At 36.7% G+C, this 26,931-nt stretch overlaps 2 protein-coding genes, 1 long non-coding RNA gene and 1 pseudogene across 4 annotated transcripts; 1 reads left to right on the plus strand and 3 right to left on the minus strand.

Annotated features, from left to right (window-relative positions):
• Nucleotides 1-518: 518 nt before the first annotated feature.
• Nucleotides 519-2,405, minus strand: LOC131651134 (receptor-like serine/threonine-protein kinase SD1-7). The gene is made up of 3 exons (XM_058920801.1): nucleotides 2,134-2,405; nucleotides 1,929-2,013; nucleotides 519-863 (listed from the first exon to the last, which is right to left on the minus strand). Exons 1-3 carry the CDS (start codon nucleotides 2,403-2,405, stop codon nucleotides 519-521), a joined length of 702 nt encoding a protein of 233 aa, XP_058776784.1.
• Nucleotides 1,393-6,200, minus strand: LOC131651135 (G-type lectin S-receptor-like serine/threonine-protein kinase At4g27290; annotated as a pseudogene).
• Nucleotides 6,201-11,293: 5,093 nt separating this feature from the next.
• LOC131653677 (G-type lectin S-receptor-like serine/threonine-protein kinase At4g27290) lies at nucleotides 11,294-14,473 on the plus strand. 2 transcript variants are annotated; one of them, XM_058923934.1, is made up of 7 exons: nucleotides 11,396-11,509; nucleotides 11,605-12,808; nucleotides 12,913-13,070; nucleotides 13,156-13,366; nucleotides 13,468-13,705; nucleotides 13,798-13,945; nucleotides 14,053-14,473. In XM_058923934.1, exons 2-7 carry the CDS (start codon nucleotides 11,728-11,730, stop codon nucleotides 14,350-14,352), a joined length of 2,136 nt encoding a protein of 711 aa, XP_058779917.1. In that variant the 5' UTR covers nucleotides 11,396-11,509; nucleotides 11,605-11,727; the 3' UTR covers nucleotides 14,353-14,473. The 2 variants fall into 2 exon arrangements, with proteins under 2 accessions (XP_058779916.1, XP_058779917.1); XM_058923933.1 differs by having other exon boundaries at nucleotides 11,294-12,808.
• On the minus strand, nucleotides 14,170-15,097 carry LOC131653679 (uncharacterized). Its single transcript, XR_009299128.1, has 3 exons — nucleotides 14,801-15,097; nucleotides 14,608-14,684; nucleotides 14,170-14,304 (listed from the first exon to the last, which is right to left on the minus strand). It is a non-coding gene; the product is annotated as an uncharacterized LOC131653679 (long non-coding RNA).
• Nucleotides 15,098-26,931: the final 11,834 nt, after the last annotated feature.

The following is a 26,931-nucleotide window of genomic DNA, read 5'->3' on the forward strand; positions in this document are numbered from 1 at the left end:
TGTAACATGAAGAAGATGAAAGAGTCTTTGTTGAAGCTTTTCTCGTACAAGGTGACAGTCTAGGTCGATGTGTTTCGTTCTTTCGTGGAATGAAGAGTTGTTGGCTATGTGTCTGGCGGAAGCATTATCACAATATAGATTTGCATGCGTTTGGAAGGGTACTTTAAGGTCTTGAAGGAGATTGGTGATCCATTGAATTTCACATACAGTTGTGGCCATTGATCTGTATTCAGCCTCTGTTGAGCTACGAGATACTGTTGGTTGTTTCTTTGACTTCCATAATACAAGTGATGTCTCGAGATAGATGCAGTAACAAGTGATGGACCGGCTAGTGTCAAGGCATGTGGCCCAATCAGAGTCAGAGAATGCTTTGATTTGTAGATGTTCCTTGCTGGGAAAGAACAATCCTTGAGCTGGGGCAACCTTTAGGTAACGTAGAACTCTTAGGGCAGCTTCATAGTGAAGATCCATTGGAGAATTCATGTGTTGGCTGAGTTGTTGAACAACATAAGATATGTCTAGGCGAGTGTTGAGAAAATATAGATGAGTTGACCAACAAGCCTTCTGCATTTGGTAGGATCAGACATGGTTGTGCCATTGTGTGCTGACAGTCTTGTGTCTCGTGCCATTGGTGTCTTAGCTGGTTTGCAGGCTAGAAGACCAGCTGTGGAGAGAAGATCAAGAGTGTATTTTCTTTGATTGATGTGAATGCCTGTTGAATTTCTAGCTACTTCGAGTCCCAAAAAGTACTTCCGTGGCCCAAGGTCTTTCAAATGAAAATGTTGGTGCAGAAGCTGTTTGGTTTGATTGATAAGCTGGATGTTATTACCTGCAATCAACAAATCATCCACATAAACAAGGCTCTGATACCATATTACAGAGTATATTCATGTTATCATAGAAAGAAGAAAGGCCATTGTGGAAGATGGTGTTTGGCGGCAAAAGAAAATTTGAATTGTAAAGTAATGGATTAATGGATAATAGTGTTACACTTAGTATATATAACCCAACTATCTAATGGGCTAAAGCCTAGGGCCCAATACAGCATAAAGGTCCAATGTAAATATTAACATGTAATCTAATAGATAATTTGTGATTTTTTATCAAAGGAACTTATATGAATTATTCTGTTCCATAACTTTTTGTATAATCATTGAAGGTTTTTATATGATGTTTACAATTATGAATAATAAAAGGTGAATTCTTATCTACCCAACTCAAAAAGTTGGGTAAGACTATCTCCTTTGTAAAATGCTTTGAAAACAACACACATTTAGAGTATTTTAATAAATAATTAAATGTGTTAAATTAGATGAAATTATTTGATTGGTTGGAGGTAGACTACCCAACTTTTTATGATGGGTAGAGAAGTTGTCCCCATAATAAAAATAATTTTTTTTTATTGTTATGTGTTTTTACTTAAAAAATATTCTACTTTAAATTAAATTTGATAAAGTATGAAATGTTTAAAAAAATTCAAAAGACTTAATTTACTCGACAATTTAATTTTTATGTATACTATCTTTCTATGTAACAATGTTATGGAAACATCATTGTAATGCATCTAATAGTTCCTCCTGATGAAGAACCAAACTGGTTCCTTTGGCTCAGGCTATGTTTTTTCACCATTCAGCATTAGAACTGCAGCTGACATAGATGGCCTATCATCAGCTCTCTCTTGAACACATAATAGCCCTATCTGAATACATCTTAATTTCTGGTTCTTCTACAACAATCGAATCCCTTAAAGGTTCATCTATCAGCTCCAACAGGGTTTTTTCACACCATATTCTCCATACCTACATGACATCAAGTCAATATATATTGTGAGTTTTCAGTTTACTTTTCAATTATTGTTTGCAATTGACGATATTGTTTTTGAAAATGTCAGTATATTTGTTTTAAGTGGACTAACACCTTAGACTTACATATCCAAGAAGATTGAGATCGTGATAGTCACTATATTCCCTGTTCTCTTTTCCACTGATTTTCTCTAGTATAATAACATCAAAACTAAAGACATTAGACTTCACCGAGAAAAATCACTGAAATATATATTAGAGAGAAAAAACAAATGAGGATTAGGTGTGTGTTTTTTAAAGCAACAAGTTCAATCCAGTTCAGAATGCTTACCGAGTTCCTACTACACTTCTTGTTTCGCCTTTAGCTTCATCTCTCCATAATGTTCTAGCAAGACCAAAGTCTGATATTTTAGGATTCATATTTTTGTCTAGAAGAATATTTGTCTTGAGATCTCGGTGGATAATTCTTAATCTAGAATCTTCATGAAGATAAACGAGTCCTCGAGCAATCCCGCGGATAATTTGGAATCGTCGAGTCCAATGCACTAAACCTTTTCTAGTTTCATCTGATAAAAGGTTTTCCAATTTGGAGTGTAGATGCATTTTAAAACCATATCAAAGAGCAGAGTTACAGTTGTTAAACAAACACTTGTACATTAGCAAAATAAATAAGTTGAAATAACAAAAAGGTAACCTTGTTTCGCTAGTTTCTTCTTCCGGACGCGATGTATGGCGACTCCCAGTATTATCATTATCACAACAAACATTATACAGCCAACTAAAATTCCTGCAAGTTTCTTCCTGTTCAAACCAGTTTTAGCAGCTGCTAGTTCTGAAGCTGCAACTCTCATGTAAAAGTCTTGTCCTCCAGAGCTTAGTTTTTTGACATCCAAAATGTTTTTAAACCAAATCAAGCAACCACTTCCACCATCTCTGATATCTAAATTTGCATATGCTGTGCAAGAACAGTTTCTTAAACAGAATCTCTCACATTCTTCAAGGTTTATGCTTTTATTAAACCAAGATTTTGATGTATATGGCAGCTTCATCCCCACTTGCTTCAAAAAACCATCACTATTATCATCACAATCTAACTTTACTCTCCTAACACAACCATCAGACCAATTTTGTGAGTTCCATTTTTCTAGAGATTTCGGAATGAAACCATCAAGACACTCACAGATTGGAGAATTATCAGCATCACAATAAGAATTTGCACCACACTTAGCATAATTGTCACACCGATAGAAAAAGTTGGCCCAACAGTTCCATAAGAAACTTCCTTCTCAGTAATCACAAAACTGATTAAAGGATTTGTAACGATCCATCAAAGAAAATTCTGATAAACTATTTCTGTTACATGAACCAACTCTAGTCAATAATGTGTTTCCTTTAGTAGTCACTACTTAAGGAAAACCATTAGTATCTATATGATATGAATACAAACAAGGAGAAGGATCTTGCGTATCTGTCTATGAAACCAAACCTTTATAAACTTCATTTACCAAACTGCTTCGTATTTTCATACCAGGGAGTAAAGTGTCACCAGGAAAATCAAAACTTTTCCAAAATATATTATCTTGTTTGGTTTCATCTTTCACAACAAGGTTTCCATTTTCCAAGAGTTGGGAAATTGGTTTTGTAGCTGTTGTTGATGTATTAGAGGACCATATCATAACACCTTTGGAATCATCAACAATAACTAGAGTTCCTTTATCAGTAACATTCAAAACTCCTGATGAGTTTTCTACTGCAGAATCTCTATTTGCTATTCGGACAACAGTTCTTGGTGAAATGTCCTTGTACCATATACCAAAATATTGGTTATTTGAATTATCAAAGTTGAAGAAACCTGCTTCAAAAGTTCCATCTGTTGAGATTAGTGTCTCATTGCCTTTGATTGATTGTCCTGGAAGAATGGTTTCCAAGGTGTTGAAGGTTGGGATGAAAATGGAATAGAAGAAATTAATAAATAAGCACTTTGAAGCTTTCCACTCAATATCTTTTGGTTAAAAAATTCTAAAATATCATGAATATGTTAGAATTTTTGTAATTATAAAATGAAGATAGAATCTTCAAGAGTTGGTGTTATAATTGAATACTTTGACATTCATTATGTGGTTTGATTAGAGGATCAAAGCAAATGTATTAGAAGTCAAACTAAGTTTCATATCCAACTGCCACCAAGCTAATATTCGTATTTGCCATTAAATATAAACGTCTATTGCAAACTTCACTCCTATTAAAAAAAATTAATAGTGTAATTTATATATCTATTTTATATGATCATGATGTACCTAAAGTACGATTTATAGCTATACATAGTAAATAAAACTGAAATATGCAACAAAATAGTCGTATTTAGAAATAAGATGGAGTGTTTATGTACATAATTTATTTTTTAAATGAGTTACAATTATTATCATTATGAACATTTAGTTTAGTTAAGTGAAGATATTATTGGATGGAGCCAAACTTTGTGCAATAGTATTTTGTTGAGTCAACTCAAACACAATTTCATTTTTTTTTTAACTATTTTAATGTTTCAAAGATGACACAACCTGAAAGGAGTCAAGAATGTGGTGGTTGACCAAGAGAGATTCTAAGCCCCAATTACTCGGATGGATAATTTAGTTGCAAAAATTCTCCAATGTGTTTTTTTTTTGTCTAATTTGTTCAAAGATTGTGTAGAGTTTGTTCAACATTATGAGAAATTCCAACACACAGGTAGTATAGCCAAGGGGAATGAAATACCTCAAAATGGAATATTAGAGGTTGAATCCTTTGATTGTTGGGGCATCTACTTCACAAGTCTTTTTCCTTCATCTTACTCCAACCTTTATATTTTTGTTTGTGTCGAATATTTCACCAAATTTTTGTTATGGCTAATGATGCCCATATTGTCATTAACTTTTTTTTGAAAATAGTGTTTTTTCAAGGTTTGGAGTATCCCTAGTCTAGATTAGCAATGGATGAAACACTTTTGCAATAAATATATTGAAAGTGTGTTGGCAAAATACAAAGTGTCAACTCCTTATTTCCCTCATACTTGTGGACATGTTGAAGTGCCTAATTAACAACTGAAAAAAAAATCCTAGAGAAAATAGGGAAGGATTGTGCAAAGAAATTGGATAGTGCAATTTGGGTGTATACGAAAGATTTTAAATTTGGGGTTATCACTGTATCAGTTGGTTTATGAGAAAAAAATTCAATTACTAGTGAAACTTGAGCACAAGGCCTATTGGGCAGTCGAGTTTTTGAATTTTGATGAAAACCTTGTTGGAAGGAAGAGGTTGTTGAAATGAAATATGTTGGAAGAGACGAGGCTTCAAGCAGATGAGAATGCGGTTATTTCCAAAGATATGATGAAGAGGTACCATGCTAAGAATTTGATGAAGCGAGAATTTTATCCAGGACTACATGTTTATCTATTTAATTCAAGGTTGAATTTATTCCCCAAGAACATATTTGAAATTTTAGGGCCTTCGCATGTGCTTGTGTAGGAGTGAACTGCTCATTAAATCGATGCCTACAATCAACAACTTCGAGACTATATTTGCAACAAAATTGACAAGTAGGTATGTCTTTAAGTGATGAGCGCCCTCTACCGTGACGTCTACCACATTGTATTCTACTACGACCTTGATTGCTAGAGAAATTGTCATGCATGCCAACTATTTGAGGATTTTCATGCGCCGCATTCACTAAGACAGACGACACATCCAATTCCTAAATAAACTTATCAAGTTGAGCCTCTTAAACATGGAGAACAGCTTCCACATTATAGAGATATTGGGGCTCAATAGGACCATACATTTGCATATCAAATAGATTGTATTCCTTAGAGAGACCATAAAAAGTGGAGTCAATGACATCCTCTTCAGAAACCATATGTCCAAATTCAAGTAACAAATTTTCAATAGCTTTTGATAAGACAAAAAAAAATAATCATTAATGGAACTATTACCTTTTTTCAACCATATGTGCATTAAAATACTTGTGGATTCTATCCCAAACTTCAAACACATGCTTACACGAGAGAACACGAGGAAGCACAAATTCACATAAAGTGGAGAAAAGCCATGTGAAAATTGCTTGATCTTGCACTATCCATTCTTCATACTCATCAAAAACTTTTCCTTCAACTTGATCTTGTGTCGCCTTGAACTTATGAGGAATCTTAGGGTTCACTACCACTACATGCACTCTTTGAGTAAGAATGACACCATCCACTTGTTGATTCCACACCAGATAGTTATTCTCCTGCAACTTGATTGATAGTTTTGGACCGTAGTGATGCGAGGACGACGAATCAAAAGCAAAAAACACAAAGGTCCGTGGAGTTTGAAGTATGCTATCGACTGGTGCAGTTGGTGCAATGTTAGATGATTCATCCATGGTGTCTCAAGGAAGAAAGAGAATACTTGATTACATAATTGAATTCAATTAGGGTTGTTAGAAAGAATGGAAGGGATCAAATTCATGAAGGATACCATTATAGAAACACAACTACAAATAACGCTTTTTATGACGAAGCTTTCACCTTAGCTAGAAAAAAAATCAAGGTATTTTATAAAAATAAAAACAACATATTCCCTCTGCTTTTAATACAATTGAGGGGAAAATAAATCAGGACACGCTTCAAATCCCATGTATTACAGTTTAGGCTTTTATTTGTTTATAAGTGAATACTAAATGATCTATCCCTTCGGTTTCCATAAAAACCGAGGGATAACGTTATCACATTTTACTATAAAAGCACTCGTTAAACAAATTTTACCCTAATCCTAACTTATATGTTTCCGCCCCAAACTAGTACGCATCATTATTTTGGATGGATTGCAAGACAGGAAAAATCTTCATTGTTTTTCTATCCTTGAACAAAAGATTTTTTCTTCCCTTGCGATCTATCTCACATAATGGTGTTGATGTTGTTGTTGTATTTTTGAAACAACCCCCAATTAAAGAAGGGAGCTCATCCTTTAAAAAGTAATCAGTTGATAGATTGCAAGTGCATGAAATCATTATTTCTTCAACTTAAATAGAGAAGGGAGCTGCTAAACCTATGAAAAGTTAAATAAAGAAGGGAGTTATTTAACCTTTAAAAATATATATGCAACAAAACCTGGAATTGCAGCGATGAATTTGGGTTTTTTTTTAATATTATGTGTAAATAATGTAACGTTTTAAAAAAATAGATATCATTCACCTCAGTTTTATTCTAAAACCGAGGGGCATACTTATTTTATTTTATTTTTCTATTGAAAATATAAAATACGTTTCCCCTCGTTTTTTTAAATCGAGGGAATATGTTACACCTATATTGTTATACGTTAGGCTTAGGATCTAGAGGGGGTGAATAGATTCCTTTAAAAATTTATTCGCTATTAAAATTTGTTTTCAAAGATGGCTTACGGAAGTGCTCCGGGATCGACTCACATCTATTTCGAACCGCTATTGGTAGAATCGGATATACGCCTAAACCTTTAATAAATTTGAGAGTTACTAAAGATGAGATGTCGCTTGAATCAATTGATTTTAAAATATATTCGTTTGAACAATTAAACACTCAAGCACCCACTTTCAATAAAATATATTTGACAAATTGACTTGGTCAATTTATCAAACACTTGTTGTGCAAAAGGTGTTATGCATAAACAATCTCACAAATAGTTGGCATGCAGTAGTTAACAAGTCAACGTGATCTAAGAGTGGTTGATTATGAAATCTAATTGCAATTAATAATTGCGATTCTCTATACAAAAACAATTTTAAATCATAATTTAACACTTAGACTAATTATCGAGTTAACAATTGTAAATCAATATCAATAGGAAGTAATAGAGAAATAGGGAGAGAGAATTTAGACAGTTCGTCGTTCGTCCTCGCTACGACTACGTCTGTCCCCGGGAGAAGTTATTACAAGAGAAGTTAAAACAATAAACAAACAAACTCAATTTTGATGGCGATTCTTTATATTCTCTCCCCTTGACCTTAAGCAAAAGCAGGTCGCCCAACAATCTCGAATCAATTCTCTGGTTACCACTACTTCCTTTGACCGAACTTCACCGTTCTTCATGGCTTTCACTAGGTTGAATTGCAATCGCAAATTGTTGTCACCCGAGAACTTTGATTGATCCTCCATCTACCGTTACTCCCTTGACCGAACTTCACAGTTCTTCAAGGCTTTCACTCTGATGAATCCAACCCAAGCTTTTTGTCCAAAAACCCCAAATCAATCCGATCTTGGAGAACAAAACCCCAATGGTTTTATTCAATGAATCCCCCAAAATTCTTCACCCAATCGGAATCTACAAATTCCTAACCTTGGACGTTATCACTCTCAATCTATGATCACTTAAACAAAAATGATTATGTGTATTTGATGAATGAGCAAGAGAAAGAATGAAGATGAGAAGTAATTATGTCTCTTTCAGGTTTCAAAGTTGTATTGAAATGGATGCATGAATGTATTTATATGAGTGTGTGAAAGAGGGAAAAAATGGAAAGTTCGTGCATAAAAATGCCCAGAATTGAGCGATGTGTCGACCTCCAGGGTTGTATGCATCAACCTCTACAAGACAGTGGGGTCTGAAGGTGAGCAACACAACATACGTCGACTTCTAGGACTCATGCGTCGACCTACAACATGCTATGCGTCGACCTCTGGCTAGCAGAAGTGGCCTACACCATGCAATGCATCGACTAACAGCTTTTGTGGGTCGACCTGTGGCTGGAAGAAGTAACCTACAACATGTTATGCGTCAACCTACAGCTTTTGTGCGTCAACCTCAAGCATGCATATTCACTCAAAACCACGTTTTTGACTTGTGAAACTGAACTACATGCATATGAACACGTTTAGAATGATTATGGAAACATTGTTATGCAAGAGTGCACCCTAGGCTAAGAGGATACCGTCCAATACATTCTACTTCTAAAGACCTAGTTTTGACACCACTCAAAATAAACTTCTTGAGGTATGCACTCACTTATACAACAACGGATCTTCACCCTACATTCTTAAAGGAACAACGCTCAAGATATTATCAAGACATCAATCCACAACAAAATATCTACATCCACCACTTTATATCTTTCTTATGAAAGCATTTGCCTTGATAATATTTGTTCAAGATAATGAAATTTTGGAACTTAAAAAATCTTGGAAAAATTCTCAATGATGGATTGCAATTGGAGAAAATCATTTTTTCTTCAAGTTAAATAAAGAAGGGATATCAACCTTTGAATAACTTATTAAAAGTTTTATGCACTCAAACTATTGAACTTCAAAAGAATGAACACAAAAGGTATGCGCATTCTTTTCTAACAAGATATGGATTAGAGCGAAACGTGTTGTTCTCCAAGAGCAACAACTACTTTGATAACGTTGCATTTGTTGTAATAATATAATTTAATATTTCGTGTAAATAATGTAATGTTAAAAAAAAAACTTATACACCTTTTACCTCCGTTTTTGCCAGAAACTGAGGGAATAATTTTGGCGTGATAATTGAGAATATTGATCACTGTCCTTAAACAAATTTGCACCGTCCATTTCATGAGTATCAACGCTCAAGACACTTCCATTAATGATCCGCGTGAAATCTAAGCGACATCCATTATAAAAAACTTGATGAATATTAACCTTTCTAACCTAAATGAAACATGAAGCGCTTGAAACCTAATGACGCTTGAAAAGTATATGATGGATTATAATAGTAGAAAATTATCTGGATTTAAGGTTTGTTTTCTTAAAGATTTATTTGACCCGAAAATCATATATTTGAATATTGATTTTAATTATCGTACCTTTTTTTTCATCAGAAACAAATGCATGCAATATGCGTATAGAATAATTTTGCACCCAACATTTGATCTTCCCCAAGGTTCAATATTTCGAAGATCTAAAATCTACATCTTCAGGGAATTTGATTTTTATCTAGATCCCTAGGAAATTTGATTGTTATTTTAATATTATGTGTAAACAATGTAATATTCTGAGTAAACTATGTAACAATTTTTTTAAAAAAATAAATAATCTTACCCCTCGATTTTCTAAATAAATCGAGATATTAGATACGCTAGTTTTAAAAATAATAAAAGTGTTGCTGCTGGGGTTCGAACCCCTGTGCATATAATTTTACCTCTCAATTTTTAAATCACCGAGGTGTTAAGTAACAACTTTTCATGACGCCCTTCGTTACCTCGCTTTTTTAGCCAAAGTTAAATGCATTTCGCGTTTGAGGTGTTATATTGTTTTTGTAATAGTGAAATGATTTTCATGTTCATCCATTCAATCTTCTTCAACTAATAGCATAACTATTCTATTTATAGCTATTCATGCATGGTTGTTTAGTTAGTTTAGGTATGCTACATTTATTGATGCATATGCTATATATTGGACCTAAGTTTGTACATGGCTGTTTGATTCAAAACGAGTACGTTCCAAAAAGAATAATGCTATCCTTACACCCCAAACTTACACCAATACTTACACTAAACATTGTTCACCGTATTTATACGGTGAATAGTGTTTTTTAAAATAAAATAATAATATTTATAAAAAATATTTTTTATTTTTAAAATTACGGACGACACTGTTCATGTAAGGACGTGCATTAACCAACTTCATTACTGCATTAACCAAGTTTTTACACTGCATTAATCAAGTTTGGTGACTGCTAAAAATTATTTTTAATACCTGGATATTGCATTAACCAACTTCATTACTGCATTAACCAAGTTTTTAACTTGTATTAACCAAATTTAATGACTACTGTAAAGTACTATTCATGGGTATAAGAATAGTATTACTCAAATTTGGTTAATGCAGTGTAAAAACTTGGTTAATGCAGTAATGAAGTTGGTTAATGCAACATCCAGGTATTAAAATTGATTTTTAGCAGTCACCAAACTTGGTTAATGCAGTGTAAAAACTTGGTTAATGCAGTATTGAAGTTGGTTAATGCAACATCCAGGTATTAAAAATAATTTTTCGCAGTCATCAAACTTGGTTAATGCAGTGTAAAAACCTGGTTAATGCAGTAATGAAGTTGGTTAATGCACGTTCTTACATGAACAATATCGTCCGTAATTTTAAAAATAAAAAATATTTTTTATAAATATTATTATTTTATTTTAAAAAACACTGTTCACCGTATAAATACGGTGAACAGTGTTTGGTGTAAGTTTGGGGTGTAAGTATAGCATTACTCTTCCAAAAAATAATAACCAAGTTGTATATTTTCAATTCAACGTTGTATCATCTTTGAAACATTGAAATAATCAAAACATTGATATTATGTTTTAGTTGACTCAACAAAATACTATTGCAACAAAGTTTGGTTCCATCCATAAAATCTCCACTTAACTAATATAAATATTAGCCTGGTCGCTATTAGATAAATGTGAATGATGTCGTATTATATTGACAAATATAAAACGTTGTTTGACTTCTATTACATTTGCTTTGATCCTCTAATCATACCACGTAATGACTGTTAAAGTATTCTATTATGACACCAACTCTTGAAGATTTTCTCTTTATACTTAAAAAATTTCCAATTTTTAATAATATTTTAGACAAAAATCCTTAACCAAAAGAATGGAAAGCTTCAAAGTGCTAGTTTATTGTTTTCTTCTCTTTCTCTTCATACCAACCTTCAATACCTTGGAAACCATTCTTCCAGGACAATCAATCAAAGGTAATGAGACTTTAATCTCTACAAATGGAACTTTTGAAGCAGGTTTCTTCAACTTTGATAGTTCTAATAACCAATATTTTGGTATATGGTACAAGGACATTTCACCAAGAACTGTTGTGTGGATAGCAAACCGAGATTCTCCATTGGAAAACTCATCAGGAGTTTTGAATGTTACTGAGAAAGGAACTCTAGTTATTGTTGATGATCCCAAAGGCGTTATGATATGGTCCTCTAACAAATCAACAACAGCTGCAAAACCAAGTTTGCAACTCTTGGAGAATGGAAACCTTGTTGTGAAAGATGAAACCAAACAAGATAATATTTTGTGGCAAAGTTTTGATTTTCCTGGTGACACTTTACTCCCAGGTATGAGAATCACAAGTAGTTTAGTAAATGGCGATTATAAAGGTTTGGTTTCGTGGACAGATACGCAAGATCCTTCTACTGGTTTGTATTCATATCATATAGATACTAATGGTTATCCTCAAGTAGTGATTAAGAAAGGAAACATATTAGTAACTAGAGTTGGTTCATGGAACGGAAATAGTTTATCAGGATTTTCTTCGGCGGATCTTTACAAAACCTTTAATATCACTTTTGTGATTACTGAGAAGGAAGTTTCTTATGGATATGAACTTCTGGACAGTTCAATGGTTTCAAGGTACTTGCTTAACTCGGCGGGACAAATAACACGTTTCTCGCTGTCTGATGATAGAAAAAGTTGGCAAATTTTCTTCATTGGCCCAATAGATCGGTGTGACAATTATGCTAAGTGTGGTGCAAATTCTTATTGTGATGCTGATAATTCTCCGATCTGTGAGTGTCTTGATGGTTTCATTCCGAAATCTCGAGAAAAATGGAATTCGCAAAATTGGACTGATGGTTGTGTTAGGAGAGTGAAGTTAGATTGTGATGATAATAGTGATGGTTTTTTGAAGCAAGTGGGGGTGAAGCTGCCAGATACATCAAAATCTTGGTTTAATAAAAGCATGAACCTTGAAGAATGTGAGGGATTCTGTTTAAGAAACTGTTCTTGCACAGGTTATGCAAATTTAGATATCAGAGATGGTGGAAGTGGTTGCTTGGTTTGGTTTAATAACATTTTGGATGTCAAAAAGCTAAGCTCTGGAGGACAAGACTTTTACATGAGAGTTGCAGCTTCTGAACTAAGTGCTCACACAGGTTTGAACAAGAAGAAGCTTGCAGGAATTCTAGTAGGCTGTATAATGTTTGTTGCGATCATGATAATACTTGGAGTCACCATACATCGCGTCCGGAAGAAGAAACTAGCGAAACAAGGTTACCTTTTAGTTATTTCAACTGATTTATTTTGCTAATGTACAAGTGTTTGTTTAACAATAGTCCCTATGCATTTTCACACTCATTGTTCTATTCTTTATCAGGGAATAATCAAGTATTCAGCTTGAATAATCTTTCCAACAATAATGATAATGAAGATATTGACATACCAATATTTGATTTATCAACCATAGCAAATGCAACTAATAACTTCTCCATTGATAACAAATTGGGGCAGGGAGGTTTTGGGCCGGTTTACAAGGTATAATAGAGCTTTTTGATTAGTCAAGAACTAAATATGAATAAGTATTATAAAGTCCTCTAAATTTCGAAATAATGATTGTTAGGGTAAATTGGAAAATGGACAAGATATAGCTGTGAAGAGACTTTGCAATACTTCAGGACAAGGACCAAAGGAGTTCATAAATGAAGTTAAGCTAATTGCCAATCTTCAGCATAGAAATCTTGTTAAACTAGTTGGTTGTTGCATTCAAAATGATGAGAAACTCTTGATTTATGAATTCATGATCAACAGAAGCTTGGACTACTTCATTTTCGGTTTGTGATTTTATCTTATAAATAACTTGTTTTGATTCTCTCTAGATTGATCAAATTCAATGACATCTCTTCTTCTAACTGAGCTGAAAAATTGTTATCAGACCAAACTAGAAAGAGTTTACTGCATTGGACTCGACGGTTCCAAATTATCGGCGGTATTGCTCGAGGACTCGTTTATCTTCATGAAGATTCAAGATTAAGAATTATTCACCGAGATCTCAAGACAAGCAATATTCTTCTAGACGAAAATATGAATCCTAAAATATCAGACTTTGGTCTTGCTAGAACATTATGGGGAGATGAAGCTAAAGGTGAAACAAGAAGAATAGTAGGAACTCAGTAAGCATTCTAAACTGAATTCAATTTGTTTCTTTATAAAACATAAACTACCTAATCCACATTTTATTTTGTTTCTCTATTATTTGTTTCAGTGGTTACATATCTCCAGAGTATGCAACACGCGGATTTTTCTCAGTGAAGTCAGATGTATTTAGCTTTGGTGTTATTATACTAGAGACAATCAGTGGAAAAAAGAATAGAGAATATAGTGTCTATCATGATCTCGATCTTCTCGGATATGTAAGTCTAATGGTTTAGTACGCTATACGGCTATAGTGCTGCTATATTTGCAAATAATAATTGAAAAGTAAACTGAAAACTCACAATCTTGATTTCATGTCATGTAGGCATGGAGAATGTGGTGTGAAAAAACACCGTTGGAGCTGATAGACGAGTCTCTAAGCGATTTGATTGTTATAGAAGAACTAGAAATTATGAGATGTATTCAGACAGGGTTATTATGTGTTCAAGAGAGAGCTGATGATAGGCCATCTATGTCAGCTGCAGTTCTAATGTTGAATGGTGAGAAAACATTGCCAGAGCCAAAGGAACCAGCCTTTTATCCACACCAGTTTGGTTCTTCTTCAGGAACTAGTAATCTGCATTCGAACAATGAAGTTTCCATAACATTGTTACAAGCAAGATAGTATATATGAAAAATGGATTATCTGTCTCTCTCCAACTTAGTCAATAGGAGTAAATATATTTTTTGTAATTATAAAGTGACTATCAAATTTTAGTATATATTTTTTTTCAATTTTACTTAAATTGGTTTATTTATAATTTTATTATTCATTACTATACTTTATAAAAAGAGGATAAATACTAACTGTTCTTTACTGGGCTAACTCCTCATTCTTGGAAGTAAGAATTAAATGAATTTGAGTTAGAAATATGTTTACCTTTATGTCTTTAGTTGTAAGCTCCTCATTCTTGGAAAATAGACATATAAACCATGGGCCTTGTGAACTTTGTAATGCTGGATTGTTATACATGGTGTCGAAAATATAAGAGAAAAATTAATCAAAAGAAAAGAAAAAAACTATAATAAAATTTGGCTTCACTACTCAAATGATTAGGCTTCAGAAATCATACTGGAAATCGAGGATTCTAGTGTAGCTGACATAGAGTGAGGCAATCGATACAGATGACGCGACGGCACAGAGTAAGGTTTGCGGCGGAGCTGTTACGACATTGTAGAGTAAAAGTGACGGTGGTGCTAATGCAACAATGCAAAGTGAAGCTAGCATTGGAGCCGGTGCAGCGTGATAGTGACGGCGGAGCCTGTGCATTATCGTGAAAGAAGGCTAGTGGCAATGAAGGAACAGTTGCCGTTGTCGGCATGTGATAGAGTTTGGCAGGAGGTTTGGTCTATAATAGCTCGGATCATGTTTTCTCAGTTCACCTATATTGGGCTTTTTTGTGCAATGTGAGTTTTATGTTTTTATGGTAGCCATTTATTTGGGAATTTCAGTGTACATATGAAGAAAAACATCATAAAAATTCTAAAATATTCTTCGGATATATATTTTTAAACATGAAAAAAAAATTGGATTTTAGTTAATTCAAATATGTATATTAGAAGGCATCCAACGAAAATTTAGAATATTGGATAATTGTGACATACTGATCGGTCACCAATTTGTATGGTGTTTTCATCAATCTCTCGGCATAAATCTCGTCAATTCGGTAACACAATGGCCCGTCTTTTATAGTTTTCGTTCTTATTTTGAAAGTTTCGTTTAAGTTGTGTGTTTTGTTCGGATGCTAAGAACTCGTGTTTTTAAGATGCTTTGATGCTTGTTTTTGGTAGTGATTGTGTTTCAGGTTTATGCGTTTAATTCCATAAGAAGAATGCAAGGCTGAACAAAGACGAATCGAAGAAAAAATGAAGATTTTAGGCATACCAGGCCTGACACGGGTACCAGTGTCACAGGACACGGCCAGTGTCAGGAAGCAGGAGAAGAAACAAAAGAATGGAGAATCAGTGGTCTGACACGGGTGCCCGTGTCACAGGACACGGCCCGTGTCAGGAAGCCTGGGAAGGAAATAATTTTGGCCAGTGACAGAAGGCCAACACGGGTGCCCGTGTCACAGGACACGGCCCGTGTCAGGAAGCCTGGGAAGGAAATAATTTTGGCCAGTGACAGAAGGCCAACACGGGTGCCCGTGTCACAGGACACGGCCCGTGTTGGCAGGCGCGAGCAATTTTCCCAATTTTCTATTTTTGAGGGCTCCGAGTTCATTAAGCGTAGAGTGGACTTTTCGCACGTTTTGAACTGGAATCAACAGTACTAAAACCTAATTCGGAGAAGGATTGAGGCATCTTGGATCAAAGGAAGAGAAATTGAACGTAAAAGAGATTGGAGGCACTAGAGTTGGAGGCGAAGAAATCTTCAAGAGCATCCGCGATTGAAGATCAATTCCGATTCGTCTTATTGTAATGTCTTCATCTTTATTTTCTGTTATCTTGACAATTGCCATGAGTAGCTAAACATTTTACTTGTTAGGGTGATGTCCCTGGATCATGTGATGTAACGAAATATATTTACCGTTGTTTTCAGATTATATTTATGAAATTCAGTTTATGATTAAAAGTTCTTATTGCTTCAATATATTGGAAAGTATTTTTGTTGATTCACGATTGAGATTTGGTCTGACACACTACCTCAATGCCTTTTTAATCATAACGTTATAACTAATAATCACTTAGGAATGAGGATTTGATGCATAGCGATCAAATTATCCGAACCATGTCTTTTTAGAATTGTGACATAAAATTATCTTGTTAAGGAATTAAAAGGTGATTTTAATCTCATGAAGTTTTTCACTAAGGAATTAGGAAAAATCAACGTTCGGTATTGGTAATTGAGAATTTCATCAATTAATCTGTTACACGGTAATTAGTTCGTTACAGAGCGATTCATACATCAATCCTAACTTGTCTCTACATATTTTCATTAGTTAAACTATTTTAACTCTTTCGTTTTGCATAAGTTGTTATTTAAATTAAAATATCAAAATCAAACACCCCGATGACTTTTTATTCGATTGCATTGTTCTGAAACATATAATTGGTACGTAGTCCACGAGTTCGATACTTGGGAAATTTACTCTCTTATAACTACATCGGTGAAAATAGTACACTTGCTATTTTACCGATCAAGTTTTTGGCGCCGTTGCCGGGGACTGCCAAATTATAAGTTGAAGAATCGTTCAATTGAATTTTTGTTGCTTTGCAACTAAAATTATTTTTCTTTTATTTTATTTTTCTGTCATTTATTTGCTTATTACTAACAATCGTCTAATCTTTGTATGCGAGGTAAGGCCTCAGCAGAATTTATTTTTGACGCAGAGCCAAAACGATCATTGCGAGCGAGACTTCGAAAAGCAAAGCAAGAACGACTGGAAGCGTTAGAAAAAATTCTAGCAGCTTCTGAATCTGATAACGAGGAAATCCTCTCCATTCATTCTGAGCATTCAGATTCGGAGGCAGAAACGATGGCGGACCCTGTAGAAAGGTTGTTAGGTGATTATGGTGGAGCAAATGCACCAGCTGGCCGGATGACAATTGTGAATCAACCGGTGGACGTTGCTCACTTTCAGCTACATCCAGCCACGATTCGACAGCTAGAGAAGAAACCCTTTTCGGGAAGAATAAATGAAGATGCTAACAAGCATTTACAAAGGTTTCTTACCATGACAACTTCTCTAAAGATAGAAGGACACTCTAAAGAAGCAAAGAAGTTGGTTATGTTTCCGTTCACATTAGCGGATGACGCTGAAGAGTGGTTCTATTCATTACCTGTTGGGAGTATTACCACATGGCAACAAATGGAGTCAACCTTCCTAAATGAGTATTTTCCGGCTGCGGTTTATATTCGTAAGAGATATGATATTGTTAACTTTAAACAGAAGGAAGGAGAATCACTCGGAGATGCGTATAAGAGATTCAAGAGGTTATTGGTGGCATGCCCAACTCACAACATGGATGTCACTGAACAAATGCAGAATTTTCTGAATGGTCTTAAAATGAAGACTAAGCAATTGATTGACACAACAGCTGGTGGCTCATCCAACTTTGCAACAGCTACTGGTGTTAAAAAAATCATAGAAGCTATTGCGGCCAATGAACACTTGGAGTTATATGACCGTAGTGTTAGCCAACCTGAAGGATTAGTGGATATGAAACTGTCAACACAAGTTGTGAAAATAGAAGATCAGGTAGCTGCGGAAGTTGAGCGAAGATTGAAATAGATAGGTCTTGAAAAACAAACAGTAGCACAAGTTCAACCGGCTCAAGCAAGTCAACCGGTAGGGTGTGAGATATGTGGAGGACCTCATTTTACTGTTCAGTGTGTTGCTACAGCTCAGCAAGTGGAGGAAATAAACTTCTTGAAACAAAACAACCCCTACTCAAATACCTACAATCCGGGGTGGAAAAATCATCCGAATTTTTCATGGAAGGACCAATATGGGAGTGCTCCTAAACAAGGGGTTCTTCCATATCAAGGTCAACAGTCACAGCAACAATATAGACCTCCTCAATAACATTATCAACAACCTCAGCAACAAGCCCCCAGGAAAGCAGATTGGGAGATTGCCATCGAAAAAATGGCAGCTCAAAGCTCTCAGTTTCAAGAAGAAACGAGGAGTAATTTCCGGAATACGGGTTCCTCCATTAAAAATCTGGAGATTCAAATGAGTCAAATAGCACAGCAGCTAGCAAACACTCAACAGCTGGGCGCATTACCAAGTGCCACAGTTACCAATCCTAAAGATCATAATAATGTGAGTGTTATTGTTACTAGGAGCGGTAAAGGGAAATGTGTAGTTGAAAATAATGACGAGGAAGAGGAACCATTGTTGGAGATAGACTTAGAGATAAGAGAAAATGAGTCAGAAGCTGAGGAAGTGGTGGTGATGGAACCAACTCCGAAAGAGAAGGTGGTTGAACAAAAACAGAAGCCGGTAGTAAAACTTCCTTTTCCAGTAAGGAACAAGAAAAAAGGACAACATGAGAAGAATTTTGAAAAGTTCTTGGAGATGTTCAAGAAGCTGGAGATTAATATCCCATTCTTGGAGGCATTAGAACAAATGCCTACTTATGTAAAATTTATGAAGGACATCATCTCCAAGAAAAGAACCATCGACCGTGACCCTATTATTCTAACCGAAATGTGTAGTGCTATTTTGAAGGGTATGAAGATTCCGGTGAAGAAGAAAGATCGGGGTTCCGTAACTATTCCTTGTACAATTGGGGATAGGTCATTCAAGAAAGCTCTAATTGATTTGGGAGCAAGTGTGAGCCTTATGCCGGTGTCTATCTACAAGAGATTGGGGATAGGTAACGTACAAGATACAAGAATGACACTCCAATTTGCCGACCACTCTGTTAAAAGACCTTATGGGATAGTAGAAGACGTGCTTGTGAAAATCGACAAATTTGTGTTCCCAGTGGATTTTGTGATTCTAGAGATGCCGGAAGATGAGGAGATCCCTATCATTTTAGGAAGGCCATTTCTAGAGACATGGCGATGTTTGATAGACATTGAAGAAGGCACAATGACTCTGAAAGTTTATGATGAAGAGCTAAAGATTGATGTGCGCAACACCATGAAGTACAAGGATGATATAGCAACTAGTCAACATATTGAGGTGATTGATCAAATCTGTACTAATGAAAATTCTTTGAAAATACAACAATTACCTCTGGAAAGAGTGTTGAGCTCGTCTGTTTGCGATAAAGAGGAAGATGTTGATGAAAAAGAAGTGGAAGTAGTGGCTATGATGGAGTTTAGTCCCACATTCAAAAGTTCTAGACAAAACCGGTGGGAGGATCTTAGACAACCTTTGGTGGAAGGAAAGAAGGAGGAACCTAAGAAGGGGGCTGAATTAAAACAACTTCCGGAGAATTTAAAATATGTTTTCCTTGATGCTGAAAGTAGGTGTCCAGCTATCATAAGCTCTCACCTCGAACGGTTGCAAGAAGTTAAGTTGGTCGAAGTGTTAAAGAAGCATAAAGGTGCCATGGGGTGGTCTATTGAAGATTTAAAAGGGATCAGCCCTACAATGTGCATGCACAAAATCCTCATGGAAGATGATCACAAGCCAGTGGTCCAACCTCAGAGGCGTCTGAACCCAGCCATGAAAGAGGTTGTGAGAAAAGAAGTTGTGGAACTTTTAGATGCTGGGATGATTTACCCGATATCTGATAGTGCTTGGGTAAGCCCGGTTCATGTTGTGCCCAAGAAGGGAGGGACAACCGTAATAAAAAATGAGAAGAATGAGTTGATTCCTACAAGGACTGTTACAGGGTGGAGAGTATGCATTGACTACAGGAGACTGAACCTAGCAACCAGAAAAGATCACTTCCCGCTACCTTTTATTGATCAAATGTTGGAAAGGTTAGCGGGACATGATTACTATTGCTTCCTAGACGGATACTCTGGATATAATCAGATTGCGGTTGCACTAGAAGATCAAGAGAAGACCGCGTTTACGTGTCCGTTTGGTGTTTTTGCCTACAGAAGAATGCCATTCGGGTTATGTAATGCCCCGACCACTTTCCAAAGATGCATGCAAGCGATTTTTGATGATATGCTTGAAAAACACATGGAGGTCTTCATGGATGATTTTTCGATCTTTGGTAAGTCATTTGAAAATTGTTTAACTAACCTTGCTCTTGTTTTAGAAAGATGTCAACAGACCAATTTGATCTTGAATTGGGAAAAGTGTCATTTTATGGTTCGAGAAGGAATAGTTCTAGGACACAAGATTTCATACAAAGGAATTGAAGTGGACCAAGCAAAGGTGGAAGTCATTTCAAAATTACCACCACCGATGAACGAAAAAGGTATCAGAAGTTTCTTAGGACATGCGGGGTTTTACCGTAGGTTCATAAGAGATTTTTCAAAAATTGCAAAACCCTTAACTACATTATTGGTTAAGGATAAGACTTTTACTTTTGATAAGGAATGTGCTGTTGCTTTTGAGACAATTAAGAGAAAATTAGTCTCGGCACCCATTGTTGTAGCCCCTGATTGGTCTCTACCTTTTGAGATCATGTGCGACGCAAGTGACACTGCTGTAGGGGCGGTTTTGGGACAGCGGAGAGAGAAATTGCTTCATGTTATATATTATGCTAGTCATGTCTTGAACCCCGCACAGATTAATTATGCGACTACCGAGAAGGAGTTGCTAGCTGTTGTTTATGCCTTCGATAAATTCAGGCAATATCTGTTGGGGTCTAGAGTCATCGTTTATACTGACCATTCTGCTTTGAAGTATCTTTTTGCTAAACAGGACTCTAAGCCAAGACTTTTGAGGTGGATCCTACTCCTTCAAGAGTTTGATGTTGAAATTCGAGATAAGAAGGGGTGCGAGAACACTGTAGCTGACCACTTATCTCGAATGACACCAATAGACGAGACAGAAGAAAAGCGCTCAATCAAGGATGAGTTCGCTGACTAACACATCCTGGCAGTGACGGGTGTACCTTGGTTCGCAGATTATGCCAACTATATTGTCGGTGGTATCATCCCCGACGATTTTGACTCTAACTGAAGAAAAAAGTTTGTTCATGATTGCAGGTTTTATCTATGGGACGATCCGTTCCTATATAAACGAGGAGTCGATGGTTTGATCAGAAGATGTGTACCTGAAAATGAACAGGAAGAAGTGTTGAAGGCGTGTCATGCTTCAGATTATGGGGGACATTTTAGTGGTGATCGAACAGCGGCTAAGATTCTACAATCAGGTCTATATTGGCCCACTATGTTTAAGAATGCTCAAGAGTTTGTGAGACATTGCGACAAGTGCCAAAGGACGGGGAACATATCTAAAAGAAACCAGATGCCTCAGAACTCGATGTTGGAAGTGGAATTGTTCGATGTTTGGGGTATAGACTTCATGGGACCATTCCCACCTTCATTTGGAAAAAAATTATATTCTAGTAGCGGTGGATTATGTATCCAAATGGGTTGAAGCTGTTGCTCTACCTTCAAACGATGCTAAGGTGGTGGTGAAGTTTTTGAAAGAAAACATTTTTGCTAGATTTGGAGTACCGAGAGCTCTAGTAAGTGATGAAGGAACACATTTCCTGAATCATCTTATGGAACGATTACTCCAGAAATACAACGTGAAACACAAGATAGCCACAGCTTATCATCCTCAAACTAGTGGGCAGGTTGAAGTTTCGAATAGACAACTCAAACAAATTCTTGAAAAGACTGTGAATTCCTCTTGGAAGGATTGGGCAATAAAGCTGGATGATGCACTGTGGGCATACATAACAGCTTTCAAAACACCGATCGGAATGTCGCCTTATCAGCTTGTGTACGGGAAAGCATGCCATTTGCCTTTAGAGTTAGAGCATAAGGCATTCTGGGCATCAAAGTTTCTCAATATGGATCTCTCTAAAGCGTCAAGTTCTAGACTTCTACAACTCCATGAGTTAGAAGAATTCCGCAACCAAGCATATGAAAATGCCAAGTTATACAAAGACCAAACAAAGAAATGGCATGATAGTAAGATCGTGAGAAAATAATTTTATGAAGGACAACTGGTCCTCTTGTACAACTCAAGGTTGAAACTATTCTCGGGAAAACTGAAATCTAAATGGTCCGGACCTTTTGTTATTAACCATGTGTTCCCGCACGGAGCGATCGAGTTGAAAAATTCAACCAATGGAGACACTTTCAAAGTTAACGGACAACGATTGAAGCCGTATTTTCAGGGTCAATCAAAGGGACAAGCTGATGTCATGCGTCTTACTGGATAAGGCGAATGACCGTCGAGCCATGCGACGTTAAACGAAGCGCTTCGTAGGAGGCAACCTACGTGTTTCTTTTAATCGATTTTCTTTGTGTTTTTTGTTGCTTTTATGTTTCCATTTTATAGGTAATTATTGTGCGTGGTGGTTAAGTCGCAATAGGAGAGAAACTGGCGGGTGAAAACCATGAGAAGAACGGGAAAAACTCGAGTTTTTTTGAAAAAAACAGGGGTCTGACACGGCCACCCGTGTCACTGGACACGGCCCGTGTCAGACAGGCAAGTCTGGAAATAAGATCAAGAAATTTTCAAAAATCAGGGGGCTGACACGGCCGCCCGTGTCAGGAATGCTGTTCATCAAAAAAAATTTTTTTCCCCGTTTCAAGAACCAGGGGCGCAACACGGCCGCCCGTGTTGCGCAAAGCGTATTTTTTTTCAATTTTTTTTTAAAAATAAAAACCAACTTATGTGGGTGGAACCCACCACTTACTCTCTTGTTTTCCGAAAACCCTCTCTTTTTCCCCTCTTTTTACTCTTCTTTCTCCTCTTTTCACTTCATCTTCTTCTTCTCTTTCAACCTAAAAACCTAACCTCCATTGTTACTCCCACATAAAGCTCTCACATTTCACATCTTACCCATCTCAAAACAAGATCTCGCTTCACGAAAGTTGTTCTATTTTCTGCTCTCTACGCGGTGACGGTAATTTTTTCTCTTAATTCCATACTTTAATTTTTCGAATTTTGTTGTGTGGTTTGTTGTGCAGGAACAATCATGCCTCCGCGAAAAGTGATTCAAAGAGGTGATGTGGCTGAACCCTCAAGGCCACGACAGCATGCTCGTAGAGACGCAAACCCTCATGACATAATCTTCATCAAACCGGAACACCGACGCCGGTATGCCGCTCATTTAAAGCGTAAGATTATCCCCACGAGGTATATCTGTAATGACACTCTTAATAATTTGGGGCTGACTACTGAGGTTCACCGTATTTTTCACTCTGTGGGTATGCTAGAATTCATGCAATTCGAAGCACCCACGTTAGAACGAATAACTCTTGAATTTTTGAGTACGGTAGAATTTAGGTTGAAGCACAGGTGGACAGGTACAGAACGAGAGTATTACGGTACTCTTACTTTTTGATTGTTCAATAACGAACATGAGCTTACTGTTGCACAATTGGGAGCGGTTCTGCGTCTCCCAATTTCTGGTCCCGGTGCTGCACCTGATTCTTTTGCTGCAGGTGAATTTTGGAGAGCTATCACAGGTTTGTCAGGATATGTTGCCAAAGAGGCCAAAGCATCCAGGATTCACAATCCGTGTTTCCGTTATGCTCAGAAAGGTTTGGCATACACTCTTTTTGGTAAAGGAGATAACAATGGTGTTGCTACCCAACGAGAGCTTTTTATATTATATTGCATGGCTAACCATCAAGCAGTTAATGTGGCCGCTTTTGCGGCAGATTTCTTAGGAAGAGTTGGTCGTGCCAGCTCTGGAGGCATCTCGGTGGGGGGTATGATTACTCAAATTGCTCATCATTTTAATTATTCCCGTGAATTGTTTGATGCTGTTCCTGTTCCAGGTAAAACCAAGATTGATATGGAGGCTCTGGTGAATCAGCTTATGATTCGTATTCACCATGACTATTACTCTTTAGAAATTCATGGTAGACATATCCTAACTTTACCTGCTCCTAACTCTATTTCTATTGCTAACATGGCAAACTGGTTGTATGAGAACGTCGCCCCGGATAATGGGGACGACGAGATGCAACAAATGGATGCAGGTTTCGATGGGGAAGATGAAACTCAAGGAGAAGACCTAGGAGGAGAAGAGGACCACCCTCAGCAGTTTTACCCGACAAATGAGGGAGGCTCTCAGATGCCTTCTGATCAATGGGAGTGGGTGCACAATGAGATTGGGTACATCCGCACCGAACAAGAGAGGCAGAGTGTTGAGTTGTTTCGGCAAGGGGAGGAGTTGCGAAGTTTCGGGACCGAGTAGACCCGCCAGGGGGCTGCCATTGATGACATGCATGCTATGATACAACGTTTAATGTTGCATTATCCCTACCCTCCACCTCCATCTCAGTAGGCCGTAAGTCCCCCTCATGCTTTGTAATTAAACATTGGAGACAATGTTTCGTTCAAGTGTGGGGGGGGGGGGTTTCTCCTCCATTTAGTTGTTTTCTGTTATTTTTAGTATTTTCATTTTATTTGTTAAGTTTTTCGTTCTGTTTTAATCATTTTGCTTGAAGGAAAATTGTGTTGCAGAAGGACGAGGATTGTGTCAAAGAGAGGTGAACCAGTACTGAGTGGATGAAAGATCCAACCCAAGCTTGCATAAAAGGCACCCCTGAAAGTTGATACAACTAAAAGAAATAGTTGGACGCAACTCGATGACACCGGACTGAGATTGGAAGCTGGTACATACGAACCGAAAGAGAAGCGAAATTACACAATAATCACTCGGAATCCTGTAATCTAGACCCAACATGGTGAGATCATAAAAAGCCAGACATTTATCATCATGAGAGAGTAATCAGGTATGAATTTATCACTTTGAATTTGCGTAAGTTCTATTCATATGACACTACATGATAACACACACTGAGGCACGTTTTTTGTATTTACCCTTGAGCCTTTTTAGCCATCCCTGATTCATGTTTACCATTTGCAACCCCCTTTGAGCCTTTATCCCTTGTTTGTTTTTTTTTTTAAAACCCGCATATATTACCCCTTGGCCAAAATAAAAAAAATTTCCCTTTGACCCGTGCTCGGCATAAATGTGGGGAATGTAAAAATTGTGCAAAATTCTAAGTTTGGGGTGGTGATACAAAAATGGCAAGTGTGAAAGAAAAAAAAAAGAGGAATAAAGAAAATAAAAAAAAAAGAAAAAAGAAAATAAAAAGAGATTTTTAGAACTCACCAAAACACACTTGCCCTGACGTAATGACTTGGTTATATTTGAAACACTCAAATTAGTGAGTGAAGTTGAGAGTCAATGTTAAACACCCTCGTACTAACATGAGCACAATGAAAAAAGAGAGACAACATGGTTTCCGAGCACCAAAAAACCTTTGTGTATCCGTTTCCTTGTTTACCCCACCTGTCCTAAGCCCCGTTTCAACCCGAAGACCTCAAAAAGTGTGTGCAAAGTGTTTGTGTATGAAAGTAGAATTTGTTCAAATTTAAAAGTTGATATTTCATATTGTGATTTGTGAGTGAAGTGCTTTTAACCATGAGAGACTTGGTGAGAAGTGTGAAAAAGCTTACAGGTGAAGGAGAGTTTTAACGTGGAAGTGGAGCGGAAGATTCGGGGAGTAAAAGCTATCATGATTGACCGGAATGGCGGAAGTCGAGTTGTGAAAAACACGGTTGTATTGTACAAGCAACGAGCTAAGTTTGGGGTTGTGATCGGTCACCAATTTGTATGGTGTTTTCATCAATCTCTCGGCATAAATCTCATCAATTCGGTAACACAATGGCCCGTCTTTTATAGTTTTCGTTCTTATTTTGAAAGTTTCGTTTAAGTTGTGTGTTTTGTTCGGATGCTAAGAACTCATGTTTTTAAGATGCTTTGATGCTTGTTTTTGGTAGTGATTGTGTTTCAGGTTTATGCGTTTAATTCCATAAGAAGAATGCAAGGCTGAACAAAGACGAATCGAAGAAAAAATGAAGATTTTGGGCATACAGTGGCCTGACACGGGTACCAGTGTCACAGGACACGGCCAGTGTCAGGAAGCAGGAGAAGAAACAAAAGAATGGAGAATCAGTGGTCTGACACGGGTGCCCGTGTCACAGGACACGGCCCGTGTCAGGAAGCCTGGGAAGGAAATAATTTTGGCCAGTGACAGAAGGCCAACACGGGTGCCCGTGTCACAGGACACGGCCCGTGTTGGCAGGCGCGAGCAATTTTCCCAATTTTCTATTTTTGAGGGCTCCGAGTTCATTAAGGGTAGAGTGGACTTTTCGCACGTTTTGAACTGGAATCAGCAGTACTAAAACCTAATTCGGAGAAGGATTGAGGCATCTTGGATCAAAGGAAGAGAAATTGAACGTAAAAGAGATTGGAGGCACTAGAGTTGGAGGCGAAGAAATCTTCAAGAGCATCCGCGATTGAAGATCAATTCCGATTCGTCTTATTGTAATGTCTTCATCTTTATTTTCTGTTATCTTGACAATTGCCATGAGTAGCTAAACATTTTACTTGTTAGGGTGATGTCCCTGGATCATGTGATGTAACGAAATATATTTACCGTTGTTTTCAGATTATATTTATGAAATTCAGTTTATGATTAAAAGTTCTTATTGCTTCAATATATTGGAAAGTATTTTTGTTGATTCACGATTGAGGTTTGGTCTGACACACTACCTCAATGCCTTTTTAATCATAACGTTATAACTGATAATCACTTAGGAATGAGGATTTGATGCATAGCGATCAAATTATCCGA

Source organism: Vicia villosa, linkage group LG2 (genome assembly GCF_029867415.1).
Source record: "Vicia villosa cultivar HV-30 ecotype Madison, WI linkage group LG2, Vvil1.0, whole genome shotgun sequence".
Taxonomy (NCBI): Eukaryota; Viridiplantae; Streptophyta; class Magnoliopsida; order Fabales; family Fabaceae; genus Vicia; species Vicia villosa.

Excerpts from the sequence above, each read along its gene's own strand:
- LOC131651134 (XM_058920801.1), bottom strand. The coding sequence starts at position 2,405 with ATGCATCTACACTCCAAATTGGAAAACCTTTTATCAGATGAAACTAGA. Across the intron at positions 2,014-2,133 it reads AGAAGTGTAGTAGGAACTCG|TTTTGATGTTATTATACTAG; the intron begins GTAAGCATTCTG and ends TAATGTCTTTAG. Across the intron at positions 864-1,928 it reads ATCTCAATCTTCTTGGATAT|AGCCTTGTTTATGTGGATGA; the intron begins GTAAGTCTAAGG and ends ATATGGTATCAG.
- LOC131653677 (XM_058923933.1), top strand. The coding sequence starts at position 11,410 with ATGGAAAGCTTCAAAGTGCTAGTTTATTGTTTTCTTCTCTTTCTCTTC. Across the intron at positions 12,809-12,912 it reads GAAGAAACTAGCGAAACAAG|GGAATAATCAAGTATTCAGC; the intron begins GTTACCTTTTAG and ends ATTCTTTATCAG. Across the intron at positions 13,367-13,467 it reads CTTGGACTACTTCATTTTCG|ACCAAACTAGAAAGAGTTTA; the intron begins GTTTGTGATTTT and ends AATTGTTATCAG.